Genomic DNA, 23,816 nt, shown 5'->3' with positions numbered 1-23,816 from the left:
TTAAAAAAAAAAATACCTTACTTAAATAAGTAGTCAGATCCTTTGTTATGAGACTTGAAGTTGAGCTCAGGTGGATCATGTTTCCATTGATCGTCTTTGAGATGTTTAGAACTGGATTGGAGTCCACCTGTGGTAAATTCAATTGATTGGATATGATTTGGAAAGGCACACACCTGTCTATATAAGGTCCTACAATTGACAGTGAATGTCAGAGCAAAAACCAAGTCATGAGGTCAAAGCAATTGTCTGTAGAGCTCTGAGACAGGTTTGTGGTTGAAGCACAGACCTGGGGAAGGGTACCAAAACATTTCTGCAGCATTGAAGGTCCCCAAGAAAACAGTGGCCACCATCATTCTTAAATGGAAGAAGTTTGGAACCACCAAGACTCTTCCTAGAGCTGGCCACCCGGCCAAACTGAGCAATCGGGGGAGAAGGGCCTTTGTCAGGAAGGTAACCAAAAACTTGATGGTTACTCTGTCAGAGCTCCAGAGTTCCTCTTTGGAGATGGGAGAACCTTCCAGAATGACAACCATTTCTGCAGCACTCCACAAATCAGGCCTTTATGGTAGAGTGGCCAGATAGAAGCCACTCCTCAGAAAAAGACAGCCTGCTTGGAGTTTGCCCAAAGGCAGCTAAAGGACTCAGATAATGAGAAACAAGATTCTCTGGTCAGAAGAAACAAACATTGAACTATTTGGGCTGAATGCCAAGAATCTTGTTTCGAGAAATAGAATGAAGCATGGTGGTAGCAGCATCATGCTGTGGGGATGTTTTTCAGTGGCAGGGACTGGGAGACTAGTCAGGATCTAGGGAAAGATACATAGAAATCCTTGATGAAAACCTGCTCCAGAGCACTCAGGACCTCAGACTGGGGTGAAGGTTCACCTTCGAACAGGACAACGACCCTAAGCACACAGACAAGACAACGCAGGAGTGGCTTCGGGACAAGCCTCAATGTCCTTGAGTGGCCCAGCCAGAGCCCGGACTTAAACCCGATGGAACATCTCTGCTTTGTCAGGAAACAAACTCTGTTCTCAGCTTCAGAGTAAACTTCTGTAAAAAAACAAGACAAAGAGGAATAACTCATAAAGGAGAAGACAAGGACAATCATTCGCACCACAATGACAGAAAACTCACTTTAAAGTCATGGATGTAGGTGAAGAAGAAGAAGATGAAGCTGAAGACCATGATCCACTCACTCACAGCACTCACCAGATGGAACACATTGTCCTGTAATGACAGGAAGGGTCGGATAGAGACTGATATTGTCACGTATAGCTTCTCTGGCCTATGAAGCCTACAGTTGAAGTCGGAAGTTTACATACGCCTTAGCCAAATACATTTAAACTCAGTTTTTCACAATTCCTGACATTTAATCCTAGTAAAAAATTCCCTGTCTAAGGTCATTTAGGATCACCACTTTATTTTAAGAATGTGAAATGTCAGAATAATAGTAGAGAGAATAATTTATTTCAGCTTTTATTTCTTTCAGCACATTCCCAGTGGGTCAGACGTTTACATACGCTCAATTAGTATTTGGTAGCATTTCCTTTCAATTGTTTAACTTGGGTCAACGTTTCGGGTAGCCTTCCACAAGCTTCCCACAATAAGTTGGGTGAATTTTGTCCCATTCCTCCTGACAGAGCTGGTGTAACTTGAGTCAGGTTTGTAGGCCTCCTTGCTCGCACACGCTTTTTCAGTTCTGCCCACAAATGTTCTATGGGATTGAGGTCAGGGCTTTGTGATGGCCACTTCAATACCTTGACTTTGTTGTCCTTAAGCCATTTTTCCACAACTTTGGAAGTATGCTTGGGGACATTGTCCATTTGGAAGACCCATCTGCGACCAAGATGTTGCTTCAATATATCCACATAATTTTCCTCCTCATGATGCCATCTCTTTTGTGAAGTGCACCAGTCCCTCCTGCAGCAAAGCACCCCCACAACATGATGCTGCCACCCCCGTGCTTCTCCCCCTTTTTCCTCCAAACATAATGATGGTCAATATGGCCAAACAGTTCTATTTTTGTTTCATCAGACCAGAGGATATTTCTCCAAAAAGTACAATCTTTGTCCTCAAAAAGTATGATCTTTGTCCCCATGTGCAGTTGCAAACCGTAGTCTGGCTATTTATGGCGGTTTTGGAGCAGTGCCTTCTTCCTTGCTGAGCGGCCTTTCAGGTTATGTCATATAGGACTCGTTTTACTGTGGATATAGATACTTTTGTACCCAATTCCTCCAGCATCTTCACAAGGTCATTTGCTGTTGTTCTGGGATTAATTTGCAGTTTTCGCACCAAAGCACGTTCATCTCTAGGAGACAGAACGCATCTCCTTCCTGAGCGGTATGACGGCTGCGTGGTCCCATGGTGTTTATACTTGCGTACTATTGTTTGTACAGATGGACGTGGTACCTTCAGGCATTTGGAAATTGCTCCCAAGGATGAACCAGACTTGTGGAGGTCTACAATTTTTCTTCTGAGGTCTTTTGATTTTCCCATCAAGGAAAGAGGCACTGAGTTTGAAGGTCGGCCTTGAAATAAATCCACAGGTACACCTCCAATTGACTCAAATGATGTCAATTAGCCTATCAGAAGCTTCTAAAGCCATGCCATCATTTTCTGGAATTTTCCAAGCTGTTTAAATGCAGTCTACTTAGTCTATGTAAACGTCTGACAAACTGGAATTGTGATACAGTGAATTTTAAGTGAAATAATCTGTCTGCAAACAATTGTTGGACAAATTACTTGTGTGGTTGGAGTGGTTGAAAAACGAGTTTAAATGACTCCAACCTAATTGTATGTAAACTTCCGACTTCAACTGTATATGGATCCAGAATGTTGTCCATCTTTGTTGTTTGTGTGAGTTGTGTTCTTGGTAAAGATGTGCTCATACTGTACCTTGTCTTCAGTTCTATGCAGTAAGGCACAGATAATAGCTGGTTGAAAAATGAAGGAGACCTTTTATTTGATAAAACAATGATCATTCATGATTAAAATAATTTAGACACAATGGATTACTAGTGTTTTCAAGGATACTGGGGGGGACTGCCAGGAAGGCCATGGTTGCCATTCCTGTGCGCACACGACACAAGGCCAAGGAACATCCATAGGGGAAGGCCTTATAGGATATAATGGACTGGAGGATGATGTACAACACACCAGAAACGAAGAAGAGTATTGCACCTGCATCATGAACTTGAATAATTGTTGTTTCCTGGGGTAAAAGAACATGCCAGAGAGATCATGTATGGAATATCACACTCCATCTTCTCACTTAGGAGGCGACAACCTACCTGGAAAGTAGCGACAAAACACATCCCCAAACAAGAAAGCATTCCAATCCAGAAAGCAGCCTGGTTCAGTGCTGGGGGCACACCACCCGCCTTCTCATTGAGCTTCTCCACAAACTTGTATCTCGTATACATGGTGGCCATAACTGTAGAGGATTTGGTATGGCACATGGAGTGAATGTTTTTATTTTAAAATGTCACATTTAGGCAGTATTCGCTCACAGGTTACTGTAGGGTAATGTAAAACCTGCAATATTTATGTATTTATTTCATTTGCACTTTAAAACATAGGGAACTTATATGTAATACTCAGTAAAATGATATTATACCATTGATCCCAGCCTTTTGTTACCATGCATTTCTACTTTATTTTCAAAAAAATGTGAAGTGTTACTAAAGCGTTTGGTATAGTTGCTGAACTGGAAAAACCCATGAGGTTGCTTAAGCTCAGACAAAAACAAAAGGCCTTTCATGGGTTTAGTGTCTTTCTGTGCTCACCTGCAAATGCAGTGATGACCGTCATCAAGCCAAAGATACAACTCTCTGGGGGTTCAGCCCCAATTTCACTAAAGAAAAGAAGAGTTCAGGTTTAATGGGTGGAATTCTGCAGTGTCTAGAGGGCATTTTAAAACTGTTGATATGTTTAAGGCCCAGTGCAGTCCAAAACTTGATTTTTTCTGTGCTTTATATTTCCACACTATGAGGTTGGAATAATACTGTGAAATTGTGAACATGTTGACAATGCCCTTTTAGTGTAAGAGCTTGTCCCCTTTAAAAGTCAAGTAAGGAAACACACTGGCTAGTAAGTAGTTCACAGGCCTCTACGCAGTTGGCTACACAGCTGGGACCTGGGTAGCCCAACAGGCACAAGATTGTGTTATTATTCCTTTGAAGTTGTTTGTTATACGACATCAGGAAAAACTACGCCCTCTAGGGTTCTAGGCGCTAGGACCTGGGTAGCAGCCAATGACTGTGGGTGGCAGCCAAGTATTGGTCTGAACTGGGGAAAACCAAACTGATTTATTTTTTTGTCGCTACAGTCGGTGGTGTAGTGGAGGCTATACACCGTATACCCATTTCTCTAGGCATCATTACATCACTGGCTACAATGTGATACATGTTTCACTTATACAGTTAATCTACATCTGTTGTTTACGAAGCATGTGACAAATAACATTTGATTTGACTTCTTTATTATTTAAATCAGTGTGTGTAATGGAAATATGTTTTTATTAGCACTCATCAAAAGCTGTAATTATTAAGGGAAATTGTATCACATTGTATGTAACCAGTGGTGTTATGGTGCATGGAAAAGTGGGTATACTGTAATGTTTCCCCAAATTTCCCAAACGACCTTCACAGCGATGGAAAGGAACAATTCTGTTTTCTTTATATTTTCCTACAGATTTTCAGGTTTTCACTCTCAAAAGCACACCATTTAACAGAAAAACAGAACAAATGGGATGTTCTAAGTCCACAACAATGTTAATCCACATCAGGAGACTTTTTGAGGTCTGAGTTCCCCCAATTCATTGCGCACCTAGCAAGAAACTTTATAAACTAGCAGTAGGCTACTGTACAATGACCGATATGTGATGGCAGAGTTTGCTTAACAAATGTCCAGCCGATTGAGACAAATCATTGTGATGCAATCCTTGCGGTCAATGTTTAACTGGGAAGGTGTTTTGGGAAGCCTTTAGACATGTTTATTCAAACAAAGCATGATGATTGAATTGCGCATCGTCAATATTCAACCAAGACATCGAAGTCGACCAGCCTACTTGGGTTGCATACCCATTGTTGTAATGATTAGCATGTACTGGTACCCAGTTGAGAGCTGAGCGCTCTTGATGCCTGACAAATGAGATTCTGTTGAAACTAGGCTGTGAATATATTTCACTTGCTTTGCGTTTGTATAGGCTACTTTGTGCACGATTTGTATATTGTACTACGTAATTGATAAGGCGCAGGCCTATCCCTCCACTACATGTGTAATCTTATTAACGGTTTGATAAAGAAAGGCAGTTCGTGGAAAATAAAAACTATTAGGCAACTGATAAATAATAGCCTATAATCTTCTTGTTCTAAATTCTTACTTACCTTATATAGGGTAAGATGAAACCCAAATCATGCTCGGACAATGCAATTATGTAGGAGACAATAAACGTGCTGGATGACCAGATGACCAAGAAAACTGGTAAAAAGCACATTCCCTTCATGTCCATCAACCAAAACATATTGTCAACAATAAGGAAACGTTACAACACAGACAGACCGACCTTGAGTGCAATTTATAAAGACATAGAAACTCTTCCAATCATTTCCGCATGTGACAGAAAACAACACGCAACGGTGCATACCAGAGTGGGTATCATAAATATTCACCCGCTTGTATTTTTTCCGCATTTTGTTGCGTTACACAGTGGGATTGAAATTCATTGAATTGTTAGTTTTTTCTCTCTCTCAATGATCTACACAAAATACTCTGTAATGTTAAATTGGAAGACATTTTTCAAAAAATAAACGTAATTAATGAAAATTAAAACACTCATATTATATTTCTATTATATCTATTATATTATATATATTCGATAACTATTCACCCCCTGAGTCAATACATGTTAGAAATACATTTGGCAGCGATTACAGCTGTGTCTTATTGAGTAAGTCTCTAAAGAGCTTTGCAAACCTGCATTGTGACATTTTCAAAATTCTTCAATCTCTGTCAAGGTGTTGGGAATCATGACTAAACAGCAGTTTAAATCTTGCCATAGATTTTCAAGCAGATTAAAGTCAAAACTGTCATTTGGCCACTCGGGAACATTCACTGTCTTCCTGGTAAGCAACTCCAGTATAGATTTGTCCTGCTGAAAGGTGAATTCCTTGCCAGTGTAAAGCAGACTGAAGCAGTTTTTTTTGTTGTCTAGGATTTCTGCCTGTGTTTATGCCATGTTCACCTCCTAGTCGGAACTAGCAACTGTGCAATTTCGACGTGTGTAATTACAACCAGTTAGCATGTTGGACATTTCTGATAAGGCTTTGCATTAACTTCTTATGGCTGGGGGCAGTATTGAGTAGCTTGGATGAATAAGGTGCCCAGAGGAGCCCAGAGTAAACTGCCTGCTACTCAGTCCCAGTTACTAATATATGCATATTATTAGTATATTTGGATGGAAAACACTCTGATGTTTCTAAAACTGTTTGAATGATGTCTGTGAGTATAACAGAACTCCTATGGCAGGCAAAAACCTGAGAAAAAATCCAACCAAGAAGTGGGAAATCTGAGGTTGGTCGTTTTTCAACTCCTTCCCTATTGAAGATACAGTGGGATATTGGTCATGTTGCACTTCCTAAGACTTCCACTAGATGTCAACAGTCTTTAGAACCTTGTTTGATGCTTCTACTGTGAAGGTTGGCCGAATGAGTCAGAGGTCTGCCAGAATGCCATGAGCTCGTGACGCTCGTTCACGTGAGAGCGAGCTCTGTTTCATTGAAATTCTACAGCCAAAGGAATTCTCTGGTTGGAACATTATTGAAGATTTATGTTAAAAACATCCTAAAGATTGATTCTATACATTGTTTGACATGTTTCTACGGAACTGAACGCTAAAAAAGGAGCTATTTGGACATAAATGATGGACATTATCGAACAAAACAAACATTTATTGTAGAACTGGGATTCATGGGAGTACATTCTGATGAAGATCATCAAAGGTAAGTGAATATTTATAATGTTAATTCTGACTTCTGTTGACTGCACTATATGGCGGATATCTGTTTGGCTGTTTTGGTCTCTGAGCACCATACTCAGATTATTGCATGGTTTGCTTTTTCCATAAAGCTTTTTTGAAATCTGACACAGCGGTTACATTAAGGAGAAGTGTATCTGAAGTTCCATGTATAACACTTGTATTTTCATCAACATTTATTATGAGTATTTCTGTAAATTGATGTGGCTCTGCAAAATCACAGGATGTTTTGGAACTACTGAACATAACGCGCCAATGTATACTGAGATTTTTAAAAATATAAATAGGAACTTTATCGAATAAAACATACATGTATTGTGTAACATGAAGTCCTATGAGTGTCATCTGATGAAGATCAAAGGTTAGTGATTCATTCTCTCTATTTCTGATTTTTGTGACTCCTCCCTTTGGCTGGAAAAATTACTGTGTTTTTCTGTGAAAAGGTGCTGACCTAACATAATCGTTTGTGGTGCTTTCGCCGTAAAGAAATCGGACACTGTGGTGGGATTAACGAGAAGTGTCTATTTAAAATGGTGTGAAATACCTATATGTTTGAGGAATTTTAATTATGGGATTTCTATTGTTTTGAATTTGGCGCCCTGCACTTTCACTGGCTGTTGTCATATCGATCCCGTTAGCGGGATCTCAGCCATAAGAAGATTTATTAAGGCCTAAAAGTGTATAATTTTTTTTGCAGTATTACTTTAGTGCCTTGTTGCATACAGGATGCATATTCTGTATATTTATATTCTTCTTTTCCCTCTGTCGTTTAGGTATTTATTGTGGAGTCACTACAATGTTGTTGATCCATCCCGTTTTCTCCCTTCAGAGCCAATGAACTCTGTAGCTGTTTTAAAATCCCCAATGGCCTTATGGTGACATCCCTAAGCAGCTTCATTTCTGTCCTGCAGCTCGGTTCAGAAAAGATAACTATATATTTGTTGTGTCTGGGTGGTTTAGTATGCTACATCATCCACAGCATTACTATTAACATGACCATGCTTAAAGAGATATTCAATGTCTGATTTGTTATTGTTACCCAATTCACCAATCTTTGTTTCCCCTATAAGGCTTTATGAAAAGCTCCCTGGTCTTTGTAGTTAAATATGTGCTTAAAATGCAATACTTGATTGAGGGATATTATAGATGTATGTATGCGAGACAGAGGAAGGAGTAGTCATTCAAAAATCATGTCAACCCATATTATTTCATATGTAATTTATGTAATTTGTTATGAAGCATTTTACTCCTAAACTAATTTAGTATTGCCTAAACAAAAGGGGTGAATACTTTTGTAACAACTATATTTTAGATATTACATTTGATTAATTTGTTAACATTTGTAGAATTTGTGTGTAGACTTATAAACTGGTGATTCATTTTCATTCAAATTCATTTTCTATATCCACTTGATTTTGTGATTTTCTTGCACAATTGCTGACCTTTGTACCAAATGGACGATGAAAAATGTGTTAACGCTTTCATTAACCCAACAACTTCTCTAATTGCTGGTCACAGGATGTGACCTCCCAGCCTGTCTAACCGTGCATTTCTGCTTTCATTTTCTCAACATGGGAAGTGTGACTAAAGCTTAAGGCACAGTCTCAAACCTTGTAAAACCCATGGGGGCCGTACTTGTGATTTTTTGCTTAGAGACCATGGTTTTAAAAATATTGGTCTAAAATGGCTAGCTACAAGCTTTTCTCATAGGCCAACATTACATTACATTTTTGAATTTGGTCATATGACCTACTGACTTCAAACAAGGTTCAGAATGTCCACTCCGTGGGCTTACACATTTCATACCCTTTAGATTGTCCATTTTCATCTCACACGTTTTTGCATTAAAATGGTAAACTTTCACATTTCAATAGCTCCTTGGTCATGTCACTTACTGGACTCAAAGAAGGTTCCGTATGTCCCCTGACTACCCTTCTATATTGCACACCCGTTAGTTTGTCCATTTTCATCTACAGTCGTCTACAGTCTGAGACCAACACGCATATGGGGTGGCTGCTGCCAGTGATCTTCTTACTAAAAACAAAACTTCAAAGGCTGTTAGCATCTTTCCAAATGTGCCTCCCACTTATCAGAGCCATTCAGAGCGGTCTCCAAAAGCACTCTGGAGAAATGGAGTAGCCATAGCTTAATGCTTCTGCCAAAGTGCAAGATGTTTTGGACTGACAAAGCTGATGTCATCATAGCCAGTATGATTTCTTGACTCCTAAAGGTTTTAACCCCATTGTCCATATGATGATATATTTTGGTCTTTGAGTCTTTTCTTTAATTGTTTGTTTTTCTTTTCCTTCATTATTTAAGTTGCATTAGGTGCTGGACAACAGGTGCTGGACAACAACCTTTGCATATAACTATGCATATAACTATGTTTGGGTACAGCCAGACATTGACTCACCTCAACATAAGAGAATTAGTTAGGTCTGAATGTATTTGAACGACTCAAATCAATCTCATTATCTGAGAATAACAAGTGTGTAAGTCTGTGTTAGAGCTATTGCAATGTCAATAATATGATTGTGTGTTGCCAGCCACATACAAAAGAGTTTGCTGAAACACTGAATATGTGAACGTTGTGTTGTTTCCAATGTAAAGGTTTGGCGTACCTGAAGAATCATCTTGACACAATCATACAGGATGAGACTGAGCATCTAAGGCAGCATTCATCTGATGAAGAGGATTAGAAGGTACAGGGGAAATGGTCAGAAAGTTCAGGGCAGCTGGATGGGTATCTTACTAGTCCGTCGGGCAAAATGGATTTACTTCATTTGTTTCTGTACATAAAGAAGTTGTCCCTCAAACTCAACACAGGCCTGCCTGCCTGCATCTGCCGCCTGTGAGCGTCTTTTTAGCTGTGCTGGACTATTCGTCACTACAAAGCGAGCCAGGATAGACTCAATTAACTGTCACGCTGGTATAAAGGATTTTGGAGACAGGTGCAGGAATACACAATAGGGGTTTTTAATACACCCAAAACAAACACGTATACAAAACACTGGGCTGGACCCAAACAAAAAGAGCGAGGGTAAACCTTGTTGACCAACATGGGACGATACCTGTAATGCACAATATATATATATATATATATATATATATATATATAGCACACAGCATAACAGCTGCACTAACACATAGGTACTCACACCACCATCAGACATGGGAACAGTATGGTCAACAAGACCATGGATATCAAAGGGCACATATATACAAATACTTATCAGTGGGAATAGGGGACAGGTGTGCGTGATGAATGTTCCGGAGGGATCCGTGATATTAACTTAGAAAATCAGCTCATACTGAAACTGAATGGCAAATTCAGAGAGAAGTGAAGTGAGTTAAGTGTGACGACCCTCCCACTCTGTCTGCCGTATTCTCTCTTTGTTCTTGTTTCCTTATTAGGATGCTGGTGGGCGGAGTTGGGAGGGTCGTCAGCTACATTGGAAACACCAGGGCCCGGTGTCTCCCAGGATAAATACACCACTTCCCCATTCATGGGGGAGACTCTCTCCATGCAGACACCTTTATGGATTTTGTTGTGTTTCTTGGTGGTTTTTTGGTTGTTTGCTTTGGCATCTTTCAACACCCTGCATTATCACATTCATGCATGCAAAACACTCACTTACACTACTGATTACTGATTACACACACCATTGTATATTATACTTAGTTACTTATTTAATAAATAAGGCAAGTTGCTGCAGGGGGTGCAGAGCTGTTGGCCAGGGTAGGGGTAGCCAGGTGAAAAGCATGGCCAGCCATAGAAAAATATTTATTGAAATGATCGATTATCGTAGATTTATCGGTGGTGACAGTGTTTCCTAGCCTCAGTGCAGTGGGCAGCTGGGAGGAGGTGCTCTTATTCTCCATGGACTTTACAGTGTCCCAAAACATTTTTGAATTAGTGCTACAGGATGCACATTTATTTTTGAAAAAGCTAGCCTTAGCTTTCCTGACTGTATATTGGTTCCTGACTTCCCTGAAATGTTGCAAATTGCGTGGGCTATTCGATGCTAATGCAGAACGCCACAGGATGTTTTTTTAAAGCACTTTTAAAGAGCAACCAGGCATCCTCTACTGACGGGATAAGATCAATATCCTTCCAGGAAACCGTGGCCAGGTCGATTAGAAAGGCCTGCTTGCAGAAGTGTTTTAGGGAGCGTTTGACAGTGATGAGGGGTGGTCATTTGACAGCGGACCCTTTACGGACGCAAGCAATGAGGCAGTGATTGCTGAGATCCTGATTGAAGACAGCAGAGGTGTATTTAGAGGGCAAGTTGGTCAGGATGATATCTAAGAGAGTGCCCATGGTTATGGATTTAGGGTTGTACCTGGTAGGATCCTTGATCATTTGTGTGAGATTGAGGGCATCTAGTTTAGATTGTAGGAAGGCCGGGGTGTTAAGCATATCCCAGTTTAGGTCACCTAACAGTACAAACTCTGAAGATAGATGGGGGGCAATCAATTCACATATGGTGTCCAGGGCACAGCTGGGGGCTGAGGGGGGTTTATAGCAAGCGGCAACGGTGAGAGACTTGTTTCTGGAAAGGTGGGTTTTTAAAAGTAAAAGCTTGAATTGTTTGGGCACAGACCTGGATAGTATGACAGAACTCTGCAGGCTATCTCTGCAGTAGATTGCAACTCCGCCCCCTTTGGCAGTTCTATCTTGTCGGAAAATGTTGTAGTTGGGGATGGAAATTTCAGGATTCTTGGTGGCCTTCCTAAGCCAGGATTCAGACACGGCTAGGACATCCGGATTGGCTGAGTGTGCTAAAGCAGTGAATAAAGCAAACTTAGGGAGGAGGCATCTCATGTTGACATGAATGAATCCAAGGCTTTTACGGGGAATGAGAGTGGTGCTGGGGGATGCAGGGCCTGGGTTAACCTCTACATTACCAGAGGAACAGAGGAGAAGTAGGATACGGGTACGGCTAAAGGCTATAAGAACTGGTCATCTAGTGCATTTGGAACAGAGAGCAAAAGGAGCAGATTTCTGGGCATGGAAGAATAGATTCAAGGCATAATGTACAGACAAGGGTATGGTAGGATGAGAGTACAGTGGAGGTAAACCTAGGCATTGAGTGACAATGAGAGAGGTTTTGTCTCTAGGGCACCATTTACCTAGCTGAGGTCACCGCATGTGTGGTTGGTGGAACAAAAGGGCTGTCCAAGGCCTATTGGGCAGGGCTGCGGGCTATACAGTGAAATAAGACAATAATCACTAACCAAAACAGCAATAGACAAGGCATATTTACATTAGGGAGAGGCATGTGTAGCCGAGTGTCTTCACTATTATTCTACAATGGGTCCAATGAGTAGCAATAGATGAGTCAGGGAGCCGATTCAGTAGTCGCTACTACGCTAGGTGAGCTGGAGACACTGCGATTCAGACAGCTAGTGGGCCAGGGCTAGCAGATGGGCCTCTGGCGACATCACAATGGAAGAGCCTGTTGAAACCACCTCGGACGATTACGTCGGCAGACCAGTCGTGATGGATCCGCGGGGCTCTGTGTCAGCAGTAAATGGTGGCAAAAAAGAGGTATTGTATCCCAATAATTGGCTGGTGGACCTCTTTGGCTAGCCGGGAGATGGGTCTAGTTTGAGGCTACCTCAAGGCTAACTGGTTCTTGCTTCAGGACAGAGACGTTAGTCAGGAGTAGCCACTCGAATCGCAGCTAGCTAGCTGCGATGATCTGGTGTAAAGGTTCAGAGCTTGCGGTAGGAATCCGGAGATTCCTACCGATCCGTACCACATTGGGTGAGGCGGGTTGCAGGAGAGTATATTCAGTCCGTAGATGGAAAGTGAGATTAAAATATATATAAAAAAATATATATAAAAAACGAGGGGAAAAAACGATAGTTACACGGGATGGGACAAGGCAAAACACACTTCCGACTGTTACGCCATCTTGGAAGTAAATGATAGTCCCACTAAGCACAAACCAGATTGGATGGCGTATCGCTGCAGAATGCTGTGGTAGTCATGCTGGTTAAGTGTGCCCAGAATTCTAAATAAAACACAGACAGTGTCTCACAAAGACATGGCGGTTGGAACCAAAAATCTAACATTTGGACTCATTAGACGAAAGGACATATTTCCACCTGTCTAATGTCCATTGCTCGTGTTTCTTGGACCAAGCAAGTCTCTTCTTCTTATTGGTGTCCTTTAGTAGTGATTTCTTTGCAGCAATTTGACCATGAAGACCAGATTCATGCAGTCTCCTCTGAACAGTTGATGTTGAGATGTCTGTTACTTGAACTCTGTGAAGCAATTATTTGGGCTGCAATCCAGAGGTGCAGTTAACTCTAATGAACTTATCCTCTGCAGCAGAGGTAACTGTGGGTCTTCCTTCCTGTGGCAGTCCTCATGAGAGCCAGTTTCATTATGGCGCTTGATGTTTTTTGCGACTGCACTTGAAGAAACTTTCAAAGTTCTTGAAATTATCTGGATAGACTGACCTTCATCTCTTAAAGTAGTGATGGACTGTCATTTCTCTTTGCTTATTTGAGCATAATATGGACTTGGTCTTTTACCAAATAGGGTCATCTTCTGTATACCACCCTACCTTGTCACAATACAATTCATTGGCTCAAACACATTAAGAAGGAAAGAAATTCCACAAATGAACTTTTAACAAGGCACACATGTTAATTGAAATGCATTCCAGGTAATACCTCATGAAGCTGGTTGAGGGAATGCCAAGAGTGTGCAAAGCTGTCATCAAGGCAAAGGGTGGCTACTTTGAAGAATCTCAAATATAAAATATATATTTTGATTTGTTTAATACTTTTTTGGTTACTACATGATTCCATATGTGTTATTTCATAGTTCTGATGTCTTCACTATTATTCTACAATGTAGAAAATAGTAAAAAATTAATTAAAACCCTTGAATGAGTAGGTGTGTCCAAACTTTTGACTGGTAGAATAGGTAATCACTGGAACGTTTTATATGCGTTTTTTTATAATCATTGTCTAGCCTACCTTGTAACAGGTGTAATTGACTAGTCTGGCTAGGTTCACCAAGTGTCCAGTAGAGGGCGCCGCTATTCCAGGAATCCACTGAGGTGGATTTGACATTTTGTTGCAGACTGTGAAGACCTATTGCTTAATAAAATATGTTGCGATGTAAACTGGCATTAACAGGTTAGAGCGAGAAAGTGTAGGCTATATAGAAATAATTAGGCTGAAATTGTATAAACATTCAACTAAATAATGAGGATTTCCATTATCTTAATCGAGGTGTAAATTACATCTCACATTCCAGTGTTTGAATTTGTAGCCTAAACAAGGCTGCATGGGATTTCTGTTAACGTGACTCTGTGCAACCAATGGCAATGTCCACTGTAGGTATAATGCTGGGAGCCACTTGTGGATTTTACAGCTCTAATGCAGTTCTACCTCAACACCACCAAAACAGCCTAAATGTGGATGTCGGCTAAAACGGACCCGATTGACTAGAGCCCTTAATCTGATCTTCCTTTTCTGTCAATTCTGTAACACATGCTATATCTTCCTTTCCTGTCAATGCTGTAACACATGCTAGGCCTAGCCTATAGATACATTCAGGTCAACAATAGAGATATTTTCATTGTCATGGGCTAGCTTATATCAACACCATTTTCAACCTGGTCTCAGAGCATTTCCTAGACTCCGAGACACTCAATTTTGATATGATATGTTTCGTATGGTTGCATAATATGGTTACTTAAGGCAATAATGAAAGTAGGGTGGTTGGTCAGGCGTATAACGCAACAGTCTAGCAACCCAAAGGTTGCGAGTTCAAATCTCATCACGGACAACTTTAGCTACTTTTCAACCACTTAGCATGTTAGCTAACCATGCCCTAACCCTAATCTTAACATGTTTAAATAACCCTTACCCTAACCTTAACTATTACTTAACCTAACTCCTAAACTTAACCCTATCCTTATGGAACTTTAGTGTAGCATACACTTCAAATATTTATTAGGCCTACTCTAATTGTAGTTTTGTTGTGAATCGAAGAAAAGGCAACATGTAGTAAATTAATAATATGAAAGGAGCTTCTTGGAGTTAGTCAGACCTAAACACAGACTATTAGGAGAGGCCTAATAGAGAGCAATAGTAATGGCGTCTTTTTGTAGGCACTAACTCCACCATGGTTCTTTGGACAAAGTCTATGTGAAAAGGAATCATGGTTTTCTAGGGTTTTTGGATAAACATAGGAAACAAGGTCTGTGGTAAAAGGAGATATTTTGTTCTATGAGATTCAACAAACACCCCTTTTGTGAATTGCTAGGCATTTATCTAAAAAAAAAACATGAAAGGCTTCATATATCATAAAGGTCATGTTAACTGACTGATATTATCTCATAGAACATTTATTTTATTATTTTGGGGCGTTTATCCCACAACCATATTTTTCCCCATTAATTTTCCCCATAGGAATGACTGAACGAAACAGAGGTAATTCATTTGCGGTTTTTAGGACTACAAACTGGCGCGCTCTATACAGAAATATTAGTCACTACAATGAATATAGGCAAAATTATACTGAACAAAAATATAAACGCAAACATGTAAAGTGTCGGTCCCATGTTTCATGGGATGAAATAAAAGATCCCTGTAAATTTCCATACACACGAAAAGCTTATTTCTCTCAAATTTTTGGCACAAATTTGTTTACATCCCTGTTAGTGAGCACTTTGTCCTTTGCCAAGATAATCCATCCACCTGACAGGTGTGGCGTATCAAGAAGCTGATTAAACAGCATGATCATTACACAGGTGCACCTTGTGAGGGGCGGCAGGGTAGCCTAGTGGTTAGAGCGCTGGACTAGTAACCGGAAGGTTGTAAGTTCAAACCCCCGAGCTGACAAGGTACAAATCTGTCGTTCTGCCCCTGAACAGGCAGTTAACCCGCTGTTCCTAGGCCGTCATTGAAAATAAGAATTTGTTCTTAACTGACTTGCCTGGTTAAATAAAGGTAAAATAAATAAAAATAAAAGGTCACTCTAAAATGTGCAGTTTTGTCACAAAACTGTTTTGAGGGAGCGTGCAATTGGCATGCTGACTGCAGGAATGTCCACCAGATCTGTTGCCAGATAATTGAATGTTCATTTCTCTACCATAAGCAGCAGCCTCTAACATAGTTTTAGCCTCACAACCACAGACCACGAGTAACCACACCAGCCCTCCACATCTGGCTTCTTCACCTGTGGGATCATCTGAGACCAGCCACCCGGACATCTTTTTTTATTTTTTATTTTACCTTTATTTAACCAGGCAAGTCAGTTAAGAACATTATTTATATTATATATATATTTTTTATATATATATATTTATATATATATATATTTATATTTTCAATGACAGCCTGTTCAGGGGCAGAATGACAGATTTGTACCTTGTCAGCTCAGGGGTTTGAACTCGCAACCTTCCGGTTACTAGTCCAACGCTCTAACCACTAGGCTATGCTGCCGCCCATCTGATGAAACTGAGGAGTATTTCTGTCTCTAATAAAGCCCTTATGTGGGGAAAAACTATTCTGATTGGCTGGGCCTGACTCCCCAGTGGGTGGGCCTATGCCCTCCCAGGTCCACCCATGGCTTTGCCCCTGCCCAGTTATGTCAAATCCATAGATTAGGGCCTAATGAATTTATTTCAATTGAATGATTTCCTTATATGAACTGTTGAAATTGTTCCATGTTGCGTTTATATATTTTTGTTCAATGTACTTAATTGTACAATATTTCACTCGAGGACCATCAGTGGAGTAGATCAAAGATAAAAAAGGATCTAGCCCTGAATGAGATTCGAATCCAGCCGACCTCTAACACTGTGGGGTAGACCACTTTAGTGGATCACTGCAACCTCTCCAGGCTAGCAGTAGGCTAGTTGGTAAATTACTGCTCCGTTTTGTTCCATTTGCTTACGTTTAAGAATTTTTTTTCAACAAAATCGGTGGAATGATTGTCACCATATTAGTTTAAGTAACATCATAGTAAGCATAACTAATGCCTTAGTAAACCCGCTACAATCATGCAGTAACGTTACATTGTACAGTCAGTAAGCAATTACACCTGCGGGCCCTGGTGGCAATACATTTGTGAAAACCAAAAGCTTACCTTGCCTTGGAAAAGTTCCAGTGTTATAGCCAGCTAGCTGTTTGAGCAGGGTGTTTCAGTAGGTTAAACTATCTAGCTGCATTTGCTAGCTAAGTAAGTGAAACTTTATTTTTATTTTTTTAAATGAAATCACTTTCTCTATTTCTCTCTGGCTTCTCCTTCATTTTGGAAGAAATACATTTGTTAAAATCTGTTCAAATATTGTCTTTCTCTTTGAGTCAAGTACGCACCACATTTTATGCATTGCAATGCTAGCTGTAGCTTATGCTTTCAGTACTAGATTCATTATGTGATCCTTTGATTGGGTGGACAACATGTCAGTTCATGCTGCAAGAACTCTGATAGGTTGGAGGACGTCCTCCGGAAGTTGTCATAATTCATGTGTAAGTCTATGGAAGGGAGGGAGAACCATGAACCCCCTAGGTTTTGTATTGAAGTCAATATACCCAGAGGAGGACGGAAGCTAGCTGTCCTCCGGTTACACCATGGTGCTATCCTACAGAGTGCTGTTGAGGATACTGTAGACCTTCTTGGCAAAATAGTGTGTTTTAATAAATTATTTGGTGACGTGATTATATCTAGTATAGTTTTATCTAAAAATGATAACTTTTTAAATGGTCCTCCTCTGAGGAGCCTCCACTGCTACATATGTATCTAATATAGCCTATACCAGGGGCACAACTTTGGTTTTAGTAGTGGAGGGGGACATAATTATAAATAGTTTCTTATCCACTAGGATAAACACTCCAAACACCTTAGCCGCCCGCACGGAGGCGTCCGCATGGTCCTAAAGCACACCGTTGCCTCTTTTTGTATCACATTCCAATTACAAAACTGGGGGGGACAAAAATGCAATTTCAGAATGTGGGGGAGACATGTCTCCCGTCCCCGTCCCCAGTGAAAGTTGCGCCACTGGCCTATACTAAATGGGTGATGATTATGTATGTAGCAGTGCCAGTAGCCTATGTGGCGGTCTGCATTTTTACATTGAATACATCGTTTTCACAAATAGCCTACCGCAAACATTGTCGGATTGAAGTATACCATACAAAGTGACATATGCATTAATAGGTTATATAGCATAAGGAGAACACTATCTGATGTGAATGAATGTAGGCTATAGCTATATTATTGAGTTCCTATAGTACATAAAATGCTAACCAGAGAGTTAGATGACTTTTTCAAATATAAATAAATCCCAATCTGATACTGATACAGTCAAGTGTCTTCCTACGTTAATTTAAGACTGTAGCGTGGGCTCAAGTCTGGACTCATGATAAACTTATTTAAAATAACTGCAATACTGACATCTGTAGGATGATAACGAGAGTGCAAACTACAATCCTACTGTACACTTTATGTTCTTCTTCCTCCAATCAAATAACACATATGTGACAAAGTAGATGATTATAAAAATACATATAAAATATTGTAATATGTGTACACGTCCATGTAATATAGTCCACGTAATATAGTCCATGTAATATAGTCCATGTAATATAGCTTATGTAATATGATTATTAGGCCATAGCAGTATGTTTGTCTGCAAGGCTGAAGAAAGAGGTATCTCCTTATTAAATGAATTAACAATCTTCCTTTTCAAGCTGTAGGCTACGTCTGTTCTCAACACACTAACACAGTAAATGTATAGCTACATTTCAACAGCGGACAAAAACTCGAGTGAGATTTGAGCCCTTGCCACAAATCTACACAGAGAGCAATTTTACCAGTCAGTCAAACACTCGTGATGTAGTTTCTTTGATTATCAGTAAGCGCTGTTGTACTTCTGTCAAGTGCGCTTCCATGAACAAGTGTTGGAACACGTCCAACTACATCAACGATTTGAATTGGCTGATAGGGAATGTCCTACAGGTAATTATCACGACGACCTGGTGAGGTTAGCATAGTGCAAAATGTGCAAAGTTACTGTATGTAATGGGAACACTTAATATGTAGCCTTTGATCACTTGCCACTATGTCATAGATTTTAATTGGCTGATGCTTCAACTTAACCTTGAACTTCAACTTTTTCTAATGTTCACAAGTATGGCCTGTAGTGTTTATGCAGTTTAGCCTGAAAAATAAATAACACATTTTGCCTAAAGATATGTGGTCGTCATTTTATTCAAACACTGTTTGGGTTTTGTGTTTGGAACAGAAATACGTCACACATAGCCCTGTATGTATTCTGAGTTCATTTATTACAATGGTATACCATAGATATGCCTCAATACCCTAAGAAACAAGAGTTCTTCTTGAGCAAAATACCTAACTAGAACAATATTTACATAGTAATATCAAACGATTAACCTTGGAGTAGGTAAGTGTGCGTACAGCCTCTTATCCATTTACTGGTGATCCGTGAAATGTATTTTCTATATTCACTTGATCTTGTGATTTTCTTGCGCAATACTGACCTTTGTCCCACCAGATGATGAACAATGGGTTAACTCTTCCATCAACCCAACAACGGGTCACAGGATGTGTTTTGTGGTTAACCGTTAAGACTGGGGTTATGTTGCAATGGATACAGTATAAAGAAATACATCATACCATTCAGATAATCTCATATACATTTGCTTGATAAAAGTCGAAAAAAACAACACTTTATTTTGTAAATATTCCGATTAAAAGGTTCAAATCAATGCTTCATCAGGAATAGTCCACAAACTGTGTTCTCAGCTTCAGAGTAAACTTCTGTAAGAAACAAGACAAAGAGAAATAACTCAAATAAAGGAGAAGAAAAGGAGAATCATTCCCACCACAATGACAGAGCGGTGACTGAAAACTCACTTTAAAGTCGTGGATATAGGTGAAGAAGAAGAAGATGAAGCTGAAGGCCACGATCCACTCACTCACAGCACTCACCAGATGGAACACATTGTCCTGTAATGACAGGGAGAGTCGGATAGAGACTGATATTGTCACGTATAGATTCTCTGGCCTATGAAGCCTATATGGATCCAGAATGTCGTCCATCTTTGTTGTTTAAGTAAGTGGTCTTCTTGGTAAAGATGTGCTCATACTGTACCTCGTCTTCTGTTTTTCTATGCAGTGTGGTTTGTGTCACAAAGACAGCACAGACAACAGCTGGATGGTAAATGAAGGATATATTTTCTTTGATAAAACAATGATCATTCATGATTAAAATCATTCAGGGTTACTATTGTTTTCAAGGATACTGGGGAAAACTGCCAGGAAGGCTATGGTTGCTATTCCTGTGCGCACACGACACAAGGCCAAGGAACATCCATAGGGGAAGGCCTTATAGGATATAATGGACTGGAGGATGGTGTACAGAACACCAGAAACGAAGAAGAGTAATGCACCTGCATCATGAACTGCCGTAATCGTTGTCTCCTGTGGAAAAAGAACACGCCAGAGAGATCATGTATGGAATATCACACTGTCACTTAATGGTACAAAACCCCTCCATCTTCTCACTAAAGGGGTGACAACCCACTGGGCAAAAACTGGTTGAATCAATGTTGTTTACATATAATTTTAACAAAGAAATTCAATGTGATGATATTGAATAAACATGGAAAACTGATTGGATTTCACCCAACTTTTATCTTAAATCCAATTACATCCTACTGGGCACACACTGGTTGAATCAAAGTTTAATAGGCTAATTGAATTGACGTCTGTGCCGTGACATCTTTTGTTGAATTGACAACTCAGCCAAATGTGAATCAAAATTAGCTGTTGAACTGATGTTTGTGCCTTCATGGCAACCTACCTGGAAAGTAGCGACAAAACACATCCCCAAACAAGAAAGCATTCCAATCCAGAAAGCAGCCTGGTTCAGTGCTGGGGGTACACCACCCGCCTTCTCATTGAGCTTCTCCACAAACTTGTATCTGGCATACATGGTGGCCATACCTGTAGAGGATTTGTCATGGCATATGGAGCGGACGTTTTCATTAGCACTTTTCACATTTAGACAGTATACACTCACAGTAGGCTATTGTAGGCCTATGTTAAACCTGCTGCAATATTGATTTGTTTGCACCTTAAAACAGAGGTAACAAAGAAAGACAAATATAGTGAAGTGAAATGTAATAATCAGTCAAATGCAATATCATATCATTTATCGCAGCCCTGTCTAACCATGCATTTTAGCTTTCATTTTCTAAAAAATGGGAAGTGTGAATAAAGCTCTTGGCACTGTCTCTGACCTGGAAAAACCCATTGAGTTTCTTACAGGAATAGTTCACCCAAATGACAAAATAACAAAATAACCCTGTAAGCAGTCTATGGACAAGCTATGACAGATTTAGGTTTGGTTTAGTTTCCCTAGCACGGTTTCCACATGCTAACATTTTAGCATTTGTGGCACAAATCCCATTTAAATCATGAGACCAATATCAACATTTTTTTTGTCCAAATCATCCAAAAGTATCTCAAATGAAGTGTGAAGCTCAACAAAGTCAAATAGATGATTTGAACATGATGCATGAAAAAAATGCTAACATCATCCCATGACATTAGCATGTAGAAACATTGCCAGGGAAACTAAACCAAAGCATGGATTGCTGTCATATATGGTTCATAGACTGCTTAAAGGGTAAGGAAACCAAATATATAATTTGGGTAAACTATCCCTTTACACTAAGACAAAAAGCTCTTTCGTGGTTTTAGTGTCTTTCTGTGCTCACCTGCAAATGCAGTGATGACCGTCATCAAGCCAAAGACACAGCTCTCTGGGGGTTCAGCCCCAGTGTCACTAAAGAAAGAATAGTTCAGGGTTAATGTGTGTATTAATGCCATATCTGGAAGTAATTTTAAATCATCTGGATTTAATTTAAACAATACATTATATTAAAAATTATTATACACATTAAAGTATAACAGAACAGAAAGTGATACAATTTGTTATTTAATGAAATCAAAAAATGTAATCAAAGCAAAATCATACCATTGGCATAATCTATTAACCAAAAAGATAATTGCATTTCAAATGTAAAATCATACCATTTGATGACAAATAAATAATCTACGGAACATATTACTGAATAGAGGGCTTTAAATGTTTGAATAGAGCGCTAATTAGTTAAACCCTTATTACTTATCTATGCCTATTAATGTTGAGTTTGCATATGTGTTAAATATCTATCTGCTCAATAAATAAGCTGTTTAAATGTCAAGTGAGGTCACACACCGGACATTAAGTAGTTCACAGGCCCCTACGCTGTAGACTACACAACTGGGAACTGGGAACCAGCCAAGTACAGCGTTCAACTGTGGTGGGGAAAACGAAACTGATTTATTTTTGTTGCAAGAACGCAATATGATTTACGTTAATATCGCCGGTTTTGATGAGTAGAAGTAAAGAAACATTCTTTCCATTACCCACACTGATTTAAATAATAAGAAGTAAATGTTATTATCACGGTTTAATGAAGAACGGCAAGTTCGTGGAAAATAAAAATGCTCAGGCTGCTGATAAATAATTATAATCGTACCTTATATACGGGAAGATAACATCCACATCATGCTCGAACAATGCAATTAGGTAGGAAACAATAAACGTGCTAGATGACATGATTACCAAAGAAATTGGTAAAAAGCATATTCCCTCCATGAACCAAAGCATTTTGTCAGCAATAAGGAAAAGTTACCACGCAGACAGACCGACCTAAGTGCAATTAATAAAGAATAAATACGTTGCAGAATACTGTCAGGTAAAATCCCTCTGTCAATATATAATAGAGTTGAGATTTGAAGTAGGATTATAATTAGGCTAATCGGCCACCTAAAAAGTGACATCCCTCACTGAAAACTATACCGTAAATTTATATTTGGCAGTCACGTGGTACAGACAGTATTGAATTTCAGTCATGTTGAGTGTGGGCTGACTTCGGTACCTCGTCCCATCATTTCCGTATGTAACAGAAACTAAGACGCAAAGCTTTACATAAAATGGCTACACATCCTCTTCTGAACCTAAATGTATTTCTTTATTTCTAACTTCATTGTTTATTATTCATTCTAATCTGTGTTGTAGGCCTGCAGAGGGATGCAACCATTCTACACTGAGTATACAAAACACCTGCTGTTTCCATGACATTGACTGACCAGGTGAATCCAGGTGAAAGCTATGATCCCCTATTGGTGTCACTTGTTAAATCCACTTCAATAAGTGTATATGATGCGGAGGACACATGTTAAAGATGGATGTTTTAGCATTTAGACGATTGAGGCATCAATTGTGTTTGGGTGCCATTCAGAGGGTGAATGGGCAAGACAAAAGTTTGTGTCTTTGAACTGGATATGGTAGTAGGTGCCAGGCGCACCAGTTTGAGTCAAGAACTGCAACGCTGCTGGGTGTTTCACGCTCAACAGTTTTCCGTGTGTGTCAAGAATGGTCCACCACCCAAAGGACATCCAGCCGGCTTGACACAACTGTGGGAAGCAATCGAGTCAAAATGGGCCAACATCCCTGTGGAACGCTTTCATCACCTTGTCAAATCAAATCAAATTGTATTGGTCACATATACATATTTAGCAGATGCTATTATGGGTGTAGCAAAATGCTTGTGTTCCTTGCTCCAACAGTGCAGTAATATCTAACTATACACAACAATACAGACACATCTACAAATAAAAGAATGGAATTAAGACATTTTGAAATATTAGGACGAGTAATGTCGG

At 39.7% G+C, this 23,816-nt stretch overlaps 2 protein-coding genes across 2 annotated transcripts; both read right to left on the bottom strand.

Moving 5' to 3' along the window:
• Window positions 1–7: 7 nt before the first annotated feature.
• On the bottom strand, window positions 8–5,769 carry LOC115107062 (DNA damage-regulated autophagy modulator protein 1-like). Its single transcript, XM_029630427.2, has 7 exons — window positions 5,391–5,769; window positions 3,789–3,856; window positions 3,294–3,436; window positions 3,037–3,214; window positions 2,899–2,936; window positions 1,138–1,230; window positions 8–1,053 (listed from the first exon to the last, which is right to left on the bottom strand). The coding sequence occupies exons 1-7, from the start codon at window positions 5,525–5,527 to the stop codon at window positions 1,015–1,017; spliced, it is 696 nt and encodes a 231-aa protein (XP_029486287.2). The 5' UTR covers window positions 5,528–5,769; the 3' UTR covers window positions 8–1,014.
• Window positions 5,770–19,341: 13,572 nt separating this feature from the next.
• LOC115107061 (DNA damage-regulated autophagy modulator protein 1-like) lies at window positions 19,342–22,967 on the bottom strand. Its single transcript, XM_029630424.2, has 7 exons — window positions 22,628–22,967; window positions 21,821–21,888; window positions 20,902–21,044; window positions 20,342–20,519; window positions 20,191–20,249; window positions 19,953–20,045; window positions 19,342–19,856 (listed from the first exon to the last, which is right to left on the bottom strand). The coding sequence occupies exons 1-7, from the start codon at window positions 22,756–22,758 to the stop codon at window positions 19,812–19,814; spliced, it is 717 nt and encodes a 238-aa protein (XP_029486284.1). The 5' UTR covers window positions 22,759–22,967; the 3' UTR covers window positions 19,342–19,811.
• Between the last annotated feature and the right edge of the window lie 849 nt (window positions 22,968–23,816).

Source organism: Oncorhynchus nerka, linkage group LG23 (genome assembly GCF_034236695.1).
Source record: "Oncorhynchus nerka isolate Pitt River linkage group LG23, Oner_Uvic_2.0, whole genome shotgun sequence".
Classification (NCBI taxonomy): Eukaryota; Metazoa; Chordata; class Actinopteri; order Salmoniformes; family Salmonidae; genus Oncorhynchus; species Oncorhynchus nerka.
Note: the sequence above shows the minus strand (reverse complement) of the source record. Positions and strands in the feature narration are given on the sequence as shown.